The sequence below is a fragment of the Lycium ferocissimum genome, unplaced genomic scaffold (genome assembly GCF_029784015.1).
Source record: "Lycium ferocissimum isolate CSIRO_LF1 unplaced genomic scaffold, AGI_CSIRO_Lferr_CH_V1 ctg2330, whole genome shotgun sequence".
Lineage (NCBI taxonomy): Eukaryota > Viridiplantae > Streptophyta > Magnoliopsida > Solanales > Solanaceae > Lycium > Lycium ferocissimum.
In genome coordinates, this window is record NW_026720884.1 from 36,623 (window position 1) to 47,686 (window position 11,064).

General features: G+C 36.4%; 1 protein-coding gene across 1 annotated transcript; it reads left to right on the forward strand.

The window, feature by feature from the left end:
* Window positions 1-8,664: 8,664 nt before the first annotated feature.
* LOC132043355 (uncharacterized) lies at window positions 8,665-9,535 on the forward strand. The gene is made up of 3 exons (XM_059433861.1): window positions 8,665-8,822; window positions 8,904-9,124; window positions 9,201-9,535. Exons 2-3 carry the CDS (start codon window positions 8,948-8,950, stop codon window positions 9,420-9,422), a joined length of 399 nt encoding a protein of 132 aa, XP_059289844.1. The 5' UTR covers window positions 8,665-8,822; window positions 8,904-8,947; the 3' UTR covers window positions 9,423-9,535.
* Window positions 9,536-11,064: the final 1,529 nt, after the last annotated feature.

The following is an 11,064-nucleotide window of genomic DNA, read 5'->3' on the forward strand; positions in this document are numbered from 1 at the left end:
AAACTTGGTGAGTTCGAAGCTACCATCGCCCAATTGAGGGAAAGGCTTGATTTTGTTAGAGGCGAGGCCGCAAAAATGTTCAGGCAGCTCGAAGCCGAGAGGGCCATAGAAAAATACAAGTTAAAGATTATGGAAGAAAAGGCCGAGACTAGAGCTCAGATTAGTGATGAACTCAAGGGAGAGCTCGAGGCAGCTGTTCGAGCCAATAATGCACTTCAAGCGGAGCTGGCAGTTTCCAACGAGGTTCCGGTCACTCTGAGTGATGTGAAGTCCGACCCAGAGGAAAAATTAAAGAAAGCTCAAGCCAACCTGGAGGAAGCTTACAAATAAATTGAGGCTACCGAGCCTCGTTCCAACCTTCTAGTAGAACTCGAGAAGTGGAAGTCTCGAAGGTCTACACTTGAGGCTGTTCATCGGGGTATTGAAGATATCCCTGCTCGCATAACCAACGTGAAGATGATCGAGGATAGGGCCAGGAAAGCACTCAAGGATACCTCCGAGGAGGACCCTGAAGAGTCCGGCTCCGACGACTCAAGTTCTTCTTCGACGGAGTAAATAGGGCTTGTAGAAACCTTTTTATTTTTTATTTTTGAACTTTGTGAAAATCGCAAGTGTAAAGCTCCGGCCCATTATACTATATATAAAATTCGCATTTCCTTTTGCCAGTATTTCCTCCGACCTTTAACTCGGGCATAATTTATGATATCGTTTCGTATTAATGTTTGCTTCGTAAAAAATGGCTAAGGCTCGAACTTAAGCCGTTAATAGTTTTACTCTTAGAAAATCGAGCCAATCCTAACTTATGAGTTTTGGGCTTTAATTTAACCGGTTCCTGTTTGACCGATAACTTATTGATGGCTTGTCCACGGGGGCTTTTTTATGCTTTGTGAATTAGGACGTCTCCGAATCACCTCAGGAATTCAAGTCAAGGTCTTTAATTATCCGACCTTCTTCCGACTGTTTGAATTCTTAGTAAATTGGGCTCAGTTAATTATAACCTTAATGCCTTCATCTATTTTGCAACGATAGTCCCTAGGCGAGGGTATTATTCATAAAAGATCATATTCAAAACGTAAATTGGGCTTGCTTAATTATAATCTTAACACCTTCGTCTATTTTGTGACGACAGTCCCCAGTCGAGGGTATTATTCATAAAAGAGCATATTCGAAACTTACTTTTCAAAAGTATTTCTCTTCGTATTTCAAATATTAGTTTCATACAAAAATAAAGACTTCATCCGACCCCTTCTGCTCTTACCTTAGCAACACTATCTGGGCACGATTCATTGGATCATCTGGCCCTTACATCGAAACCTAATACAGAAGGTTCAGTTAAATCCAAAAGAAAGCAAAAATTGTTTCGACATTGACTTCGTTTCTCTCTTTGCTTCTTTGAGCTTTTCTCCGGTCTTGTTGTTTCCGGCTAGGACATCATAGTCCCCTAGTGTTTGTTCGTGAAGCATGAACGAGGAAACACTACATGAAAGCGATGTTGTTGAATAGCCAGTCCCCAGTGCTTAGCTGGATTTCGAGTTCACGGCACTTAGCCTTGTTCTTCGAAACTAAGGTAACACGTTGTACTTGTTACCTCATTAAAAACCTCACCGGAAAACCCACTTCGGGATAAAATCGAGCTAAAGAAAAGAGTGCAACACGTGTTTTTAGACCTAATTCTATGACCTTTGAATTTACTCCGATTTGGCCCTGTCACACCCCTTTTTCCGCCCCCGCGCGATGAACGCGCAAAGATTTTATTATTAAAGGGTTTTTTCCAATTGAAGTGACGGTTTTGAATAGGGATTAATTATTTTACAGAGTCGCCACTTGGAATTGAGTTTTGGTGTTCCAAGTCACCTTATGAATCCCTAATCAAAAGGAAATGACTCTTTTATTATTGGTCTGCGAAAACAAAAGACTGGGTAAGGAATTTTGTGGACCGGGGAGAAGGTGTTAGCCATTCCCTAAGTCTGGTGGTTCTAGCACAGTCGCTTTATCGACTTATACTTAGCTTAAACCAATTTTGGATAAATTATGTTCCCGAGACTTGATTTGCTCATATTTTTTTTTTGTTGTTGAACTTTTATTAGTCTTAACCCGGATGCGTAACCGCATTCCGGATCTTTTAAGTGTCTCAAAATAAGATGCGTAATTGCATTCTCAATCGAAACAAGATTAGTTATTAAAACGAGATTGGCCAAGGTACGTAACCGCATCCTTGAGTTGTCTAAAGCGTCTCGAAATAAGATGCGTAACCGCATTCTTAATCGAAACAAACATCTTGAAACGTGCCTAAAGTTCATCTAGCGTTAAGGCAATTATTCGTCTCTAAATCTGAGACGCTTTTCTTTATCATTTTTAGTCATTTTTCACTCTTTGACAACGGGCTTTGAATAAATTCGTAACCCATCTCGCTCCTTTTCCACTCTTTTCTTTTATACTTGACAACGAGATTTGAAATAAATTCGCATCTCATCTCGCTCAGCTCACAATTAATAATCAATTAATCGGGCTTTAAACATTAGTCTAGACCAAAAAGATTTTATGAACGATGGATTAATCGACATTTGTAATCGACAACTCAAAGTACAAAATTAACAAAAATCCAATGAAAGGAACTGAACACATACTTTTACTGAATGGGAGAAATTTAATTGAAAGCATCCACCATATATATAAACAATGTTAAACGTCTCCAACAAAGAAAACTACTAGAAACAATGGCTCTTATAAAATGAATATTGCTATAATTAATCAAATACGTCCATAATGCGTCGATGAGACTTTAAACATTAATAATCATCATCACTTGTGGAAAAGCTCATGTTTTTACCACAATTTAATAAGAATATTCCCTTAGCTCATTTGACAGTGAAGAAATGATGCCTGAACTTAAATTTTTCATGTAATTATCTATAGGTACGTAAGGCACAGTCTCGTCAGAATTTCAACAAGCAAATTAAACTATGTATCAAGGTAATTAGTTAAGATAAACAGAGAAAATAGATATTGACATAATAAACAATAACAGTGACATGAAAAAAAAGAAAAGCAAAGATACGAAATGGGCCTTTGTATAAATGAACCTCGGATTAGTTTACAACGACTCAATGACTAGACTCGATTGGAAAACTCGCCAGTGTCTTGGAATGGATCCAACAACCACAGACCGCAACGGCAAACCTCGAATGGACCACTCAACTGTTTTTAGAGCTACAACAATGAAGTTTTGAAGCTGGTTCTATGGAATTTGGATAAAGGCATCCATGGCTGATAAAGGTGATATTTTCATGCCTATTTAATGGTGGTGGTTAGTGACTGATTGTTGAAGGAGGAACGGAGGTGTCTTGGATTTTTGCTGGCTGAGTTATCAACGGAGTATCAAAGTGGTTTGGCCATGGAAATTGGGCCGCGTTCTCTAGTTGCGGCTGATATGTATTTTTGGTCTTAAGGCTAATTCGTCTTCTTGGTCTTAGCTGCTTGTGTGTATTGGAAATTACGACTGATTGTTATGGTGTGTGTAGGTTCTCATTGAATTGCGGCTGATCATGATGATGTGTAGGATCTAGGCCCATTAGGTTTCCATCTTTAGATATTTATAGTGTGTTTAGGTGTAGGGTTTGAGGGTGTTTTCTTTTTTCCCCTTTTCCTAAAATGTTCCTTGTGGTTAAAAATAATAACTTGGGAAGGAAGAATGGAATATTCCTTCCCAAAATGGAATGTGTTTTTTGTGTGAAAGAGTGAAATTTTGCCAAGTGGCAATACACTATTGGTTTTATTTTTTATTTAATTAATAAAAATACTACTCCTAATCTATATATAATATAAAGCTAGACATAGATATAGTGATGTGGCACCTCTCTATGATCACCATTCCTATTTATCTTTTTTTATCCTTTTTTTGAATTTTTTCTCCTTTTAAAATTAATTAATGTATCACATATTAGATAGCCAAAAACTCACTCTTTCAATTATATTAATCACGCCTTTTCCGCTTCCTCTCAACTGCTGCTGAAAATGTTTAGGAAATTTTTAACGTTTCACTATTCACTTACTAGCAAAAATCAATGTTTATTCCTCATTCTGAAAGCAAGAGGGACAATTAGCATTTATTATTTATCAATAATAATGCATTTAGTACATATTACAACATAGGCTGTTAGCTAGCCAGCGGAAATATGGAGCACGTAATCCTCCTAATTAATTACTTTGAAGCGGCTTTTTAGTGCCTTGGACTCTATTTAGCATATTAAAAGCTATAGTTATCCAGTTAATTGCTTGCAGCTTGAGCCAGGTAACAACTATGTCTCTCTATGTATAATTTTACTTCTCTTAATTTTTTCTCTCATCCTTTTTACAATATTCAATTAGTTGAAATGTGGGTGGCACGTTTTTGTTTGATTCTTCTTTTTATGAGTGTTTTTTATTTTGATTTCTGATTGTTTTTTTTAGCTTTTAGCAATAATGTATTGTAATCAGTTGAAGTCTTCGATCTTGTGGCAAAGGACCAAATATTTCAAAGGCAGAGATTTCAAATATTTCTTTTGTGATGTATGATATTTGAAGTGTTTGTTGAGAATTTTATTTGATTTAATTATAGTTGAATTATAATGGAATTTGATTGATATAATATCAATATGTTTGTAGGAATATCATCTGGATTACATGCAAGTGAATTGTATTTGCAAGAATGAAAATGGTGTCTCATGAGGAGAGACTATTTTAGAATGAAAATATGGTGCTGTATGGCGAAGGACAAAAATATGACAAAAGCTAGACATAAATAAGGTGATGTAAGACTAGCCATACCAAGGATTCTATTTATCTATTTTCTCTTTCTTTTTTTTTTTTTTTTTTTTTTTTTGGCCTTTTCTCTTTCATTTTGTTCATTCTAACATATTTTAAAAACTCAAAAACTCTTTAGTAAATTTCTCTAAAAACTACTGATTGGATTGCAGTAACTATTCCAAACATAAATTCTCTACTTATCTCACTTAAATGTATGAAGAAATGTTTCAATTTTAATTACGCCTATCTTTCCAATTCTTCATAGCAGAAAGCTTAGACAGTCTCTAATATTGTTACTACAGTGCTTTATCTTTTACCATTCCCCTTTATTATTATTTCTACAAAGCACTTAGTGTTTTCAGTAAGCATTGTTAGGAAAAGTTACTTGGGCGTAGATGATGTTCAAGGAACTCTATTGGACAAGGCAAAAATGGAGGTTTTTATGTATGTCAAATAAGATCTTCTTCAAAAGGTTTATCATCTTTTAGTATGTGCACTCATCTTTATTACGTTATTTCATTTAAATCGTATTGTGAATTACTTAATGATCATGTATATCTTATATGTTCGTTCCTCAAATTATCTTGGCCAAAGTCATAGATAGACCCTCCAACTTGTCCATATTTTCCACTTGGACCCCTCAACCGAGCCGCGTACCGTATGAACCCTTCAAGACTGCCTTTACTGTGCCACTTTGACCCGTCGGTCCAGCTGGTCATTTAAAGAATTATGCGTGTTAGCACGTGCCGCCTACGGGTATAAGCCTCCCAATTAAATGTTGCCATGTCAATTAGAGCGCCACATACGCACGGGCCAACCCAGTTAAAACCCATTGAACCCGTTAATATACCCAACCATATCGGTACCCGATCATTTTCCCTCCGTCAAAGTCCATTTCTCTTCCTAATATTTTCACGGTCTGAAATTCATCCTAATTCAAACCCTAAATTCATCTATTTCGACTGTAGAATTCGACACAGTGTTTAAACTTCCGCCCAATTCTAGCGCATACGTTGTTCGTTACCCCCAAAATAAACCCTAAGTTCATCGTTTTCAGCTGGTTGATTTTGTGTGTTGGAGTCATAGTTTTTCCGTGGGTTTTGAAGGTTTTTTGTGCATTCTCGTTCATTCCATTTCTTTAAGAAGGTAACTTTTGCTTTAGCCTTTTATTATTGTCAAAATATTTAGTGGATGGTATTGTTGTTATTCCGTGCAAAATTAGGGTTTTTTAAAACGATTGACAATATTAAATAGTAGATATGTCAGATATTATTGAGGTCCATTTTCACCATGGTGGTAACTTTACAATGGGCCCGAACCCCATATATGTTGATGAGAAGGATGTTGTAATTGCTGATATTGATAAAGACCATTTCTCTTTATTCGAGCTACTGTTTTATACCAAAAAAATTGGATATAATTTAGTGGGTGTATCCTTTACTTTGACTTGATAAGTAAACCTTTTGTCCAAGTGATGACTGATGGAGAATTGTTAAATATTGTGAGTGGTTTGAAAGTTGGTGATGTGTTACATTTTTATATTTCACATGTGTGTGAAAACCCTGAGGTGGTGGAAGATGTGGGCCCTACTGGACTTATTTGTGGGTTAGAGGTAAATGATGCATCTAGGGCAACAAATGTGGCTTTTGACAGTGATATAAATACTGGGGCTGGAGAAAACATAGAAAACCCTAAAGAAAGAGAAGAAGCTGCTGTAAATGCTCCTAGTGTTGAAGAGGTTGAAGAGAGAGGGTCTGTAAATGTTCCTAATGTTGAAGAGAGAGGGTCAACTGTTGAAGTTGAAGAGGAAGTGAATGATGAACAAACTGATGATGGAGACTCATTTTTGGCTAGTAGTGAGTCAGATCTGGATAAAATACCAGATGAAGATGATAGTGAAGCTGATGAAGAGTTAATTTCTTTGAGGAATGAAAGGAGAAGTAAACTGAAGAAGCAAATACCAAGGAGAAAGGAACCTGCTGTCACTGCTGAGGTACCCCTAGGTGAGGGAAAAATAGATAGAGGTTTTGAAGATATTGGAAAGAACAAGGCCTCCAAATACAATGGATGCTTAGCAGGGGATGAGCAGTATATTGATAGTTCTGCTGAAGAGTATAGTGAAGATTCAGATGATGAGCTGGATGTGGATGCTGAACCTGGTGTTGACTTGCCAACTAGAAGGAAGAGCAACAAATTAAGGTATGATCCGGATTGTGTGGTTAGTATTTTTGAGCTAGGCATGGTATTTGAGAATGCTGAGGTATTTAGAAAGGCAGTAGCTAATTATGCTGTTGAATACCATGTTCAGTTGAAACTTAAACCAAATGAGCAGAAGAAGGTGAGGTGTAGGTGTAAGTCCAAAATTTGTAATTGGAGGTTGTATGCTAGTGTTGATAAAAAATCAGGGGATTTTATGGTGAAAACTTACCATCCAATTCACAAGTGCACTCCACTTAACAAGAATAAGATGTGCAATGCTAAGTTCATATCCAAAAGATTTAGGGATAGGATCACTTCTCAACCTACTATTAGAATTTGGGAAATTCAGGACTTGGTTAGAGACCAGTTAGGGTTGTATGTTGGTAGAACTATATGTGATAGGGAAAAAGAAATAGTGCTTAATAAGTTTATGGGGGATTGGAGGGAGGAGTTTGCAAGAATTTGTGATTATGCAGAACAAATCATTTTGAGTAATCCTGGTAACACTTGCATAATGAAAACAGACAGAGAAAGTCGGCCTGGAGTGAATTTGTTTAAGTATTTTTATGTTTGTTTTGATGCAATGAAAAGTTTGGTTGGAGGGATGCAGAAAATTATTGGGTTTGATGGTTGCTTCCTAAAAGGTGCGCATGTACGGGTGAACTTGCAAAGTGTCTGTTGGAAAAAATGGGAATCAGCAAATGTTTCCCATTGCTTGGGCTGTCATTGACAATGAGTCAAAAGAGTCATGGACATGGTTTATTCAGAACTTAATCAATGATTTGGGGCTGGGAATTGGAGATAGAATTACAGTAATGTCAGACATGCAAAAGGTAATTTTACTAACTTTTTTTGCATTGTTAACCTTGTTTTTTTTTTTTGCATATATACTAACTGTACTTGTTGTGTTGTATTGTAGGGATTGTTGAGCACACTTCTAAATATTTTACCAAATACTGAGCATAGGAAATGTGCTAGACACATATGGGCTAATTGACAGAAAGATTGGAAAGGTGAAGAAAGAAGAAAACAATTCTGGAGGGTCTCTAAAGCATCATTTGAGGTAAAGTTGAGAGAAGAACTTACAAAATTAGATAAACTTGGAAAAGACATCTGTGAAGATTTATTGCAATTTAACAATGAGTACTGGTGTAGAGCCTAATTTAGGGAACACTCTAACTGTGATGTAGTTGAAAACAATATGTGTGAGACCTTTAATTCTCGGATATTAGAACTAGGCATAAGTCTATCATTACCATGCTAGAAGAGATTAGGCATAAAGTAATGACTAGGCATGTTCGAAATGAGAAGATTTCTTCGAGACATGGATTATCGATATTTCACCTATAGCAAGGGTGATGTTGGAAGAAAACAAGAAGTTGTCTAACAAATGTGAAGTGTTGTGGAATGGGCTAGAAGGGTTTGAGATCAAGGAATATGAATATAGGTTCATTGTACACTTGTGGAACAAAACATGCACTTGTAGGCTGTGGCAGTTAAGAGGAATCCCCTGCCAACATGCAATATGTGCATTCTACCATCTAGGGGATGAACCATATAATCATGTGGAACATTGGTATAGAAAGAAGACATTTATGAAGGCATGTTCATACTTTCTTGACCCACTGCCCAACATGAAGATGTGGCATATGACTAATAACATGAAGATTGAACCTCCAAAGACCAAAAGTAATGCACTGCGTACCAAAGAAAAAAGAAGAAAGGATAAAGATGAACCAAGAAAGAAGTATGGCAAGCTGTCCAAGAAAGGTGTGCAGATTACATGTTCAACATGTCACCAACTAGGCCATAACAAAAAGTCTTGTCCAGTAACAAAGGTATGCGTTTGTTTGTTGATTTATTTTAGTTTTAATACCTTATTATCGAGAATCGCTCCTAACATTTAATTTTACTTCTAGGGTGGAAGTGGTAGAGGAAGTGGTCAATCAAGCTCGCACAAAAAATGCCTAGAGGAAGTGGTGAATCAAGCTCTGCACAGAAAAGGCCTACAGGAAGTGGTGAATCAGTTGGGTTGAAAAGGGGTAGAGGAAGTGGTCAATCAAGTTCTGCACAGAAAAGGCCTAAAAATGCAGGCCTTGGATGCTACATAAACCCAACAACTGGAAGAACTGTCATTAATGTAAGGATTCAATGTTTACAATCTAGCATTTACCACTTTGTTAAGTTAATCTAATTTATTTTTGTGTCAATTGCAGCCTGGTAGTTCAAGTGAGAGAGTTGTGAGGCATGGGACTATGAGGGATAGCAATGCAGTCAACATTGATCTTGGATTTAAACCTCCTAGTCTGAAGTTCAAAGGTAAAAGTGTTGTCACAACCACACAGCTACAGCAGCAGTCTAGAAACAGGAGAAATATAACCACCAACAAGCCTTCTACCCAATTAGAAGCAAGGAAGAAGGCAATTTGGCAATTCTGAATGTCTGTTCAAACAATTTAGTTCTGAATGTATTGTGAAACAATTTGGCAGTTTTAGCCAAGTATTTTTATGTGTTTTATGTCCTTTGCATGAAACTGTTATTTTGCATGTAACTGTTATTTTGATGGCTAGCCGATTTTGATTAGTAACAATTTGGCAGTTGTAGCCAAGTACTTCTATTAAATGTAACTATTTTTTTGATTAGTTAAATGGTAGTTGGATGGGGGTTGAATGAATTAATTGAATGGTTGAATGAAGAGTAATTGAATGGTTGAATGAATTAGTTGGAGTAATTGAATGGTTGAATGAAGAGTAATTGAATGGTTGAATTTATTAAATAGATGAGTTGAATGAAGGCCTTGAATGAATTAAATATAGTGGTTGGTTGGTTGTATTAACCCTATATAAATTACCTCCATAGTCTTCCATTTTACTATCCAACAAGCTCACAAACGAATTCACTCATAGTCTCTCAAACAAAATGCCACCTATCCAACATTACACTATTGCTTGATTTGAGAAAACATTGACCAAATCCTATATACAAAACGATGATTTCGTAAGTCCTTATTTTTTAGTTTTTGTTTACCATTGTTTTGTTATTGCTTTTAATACTACTTGTTTGTGTAGATTCTTCCAACTATGGATGTTCTTCCACAAGTTGACAAAGAAGCCGTTGTTTTATATGACAAAAGCGCTTTCAAAAATGAAATACAAGATCGGTCGAAAGGCGCGCCTCAACAATGGATGGAAAGAGTTTGTTGATGCAAAAGGCCTAAGGGAAGGGGATGAGTTGCGTTTTCAAGTTTGTGATCTAGAGGATCGCCTCTACTTCATTGTTACTAAAGTGGAGGAGCCGGAGATCATAGATGTTGATTAGGTCGTCTCTTTCTATTTATGAAAAATCAAGTTTGGTTTGGTTTGTTTTGTTTTGTTTTGTTTTCGTTTACTTAATGACGGTTTTGATTTATGTTAGTATCCAAATATATATTCATTCGATTCATAAAAGTGTGGCCATATACAATTACACAAAATCACAAAATTTGGCCAACTTTGCGAGACTAACCTATATTATAAAACAGTCCCTTAAACTGTCCATAAAACTGTCCCTAACACATCAAAATGCAGTGCAATTTAACCTACTATAATTACTAAAACTAAACATTATCGAGTACTATTCCAAAACTGGAACCAAATTGCAAACAACAACGCTACACCAAACACCAACTTCTTCCTAGTTCGTCTTGCACGAGCCTTTTCTTCCTCAACAGCTTTAACCCTCTTCAACAACCCATAAATGACTTTATTTGCTTGCTCGGGATGTCTTGGTTCGTACCAATTGAAGTAATTACATCCACCTCTAGCCTTCAAAGAATAAAAAGAAAAAGCTTTTTGAATCAATTACAAGGAAGAATTAAGTAATGAAATAACCCATAACAAGTACACGCTTACCTCATCAATTGGGCACAAAAAAAAATCTCCTTCCGGGATTATTTGGACTCCATGAAATTTTCAATTCGCAAATACGCCCACATCGGCAAAACTCGATTCTTGAAGTGTTAGCCATTGTTGAAGCAAGAGTAAAAGCAAACAAGAGAGATAGATTAGAAAAAATTAATGAAACAACAATTAGTTTGACTGA

Coding starts and splice junctions, on each gene's coding strand:
- LOC132043355 (XM_059433861.1), top strand. CDS start 8,948: ATGCCTAGAGGAAGTGGTGAATCAAGCTCTGCACAGAAAAGGCCTACA. Junction 9,125..9,200: donor CTGGAAGAACTGTCATTAAT/GTAAGGATTCAA, acceptor TGTCAATTGCAG/CCTGGTAGTTCAAGTGAGAG.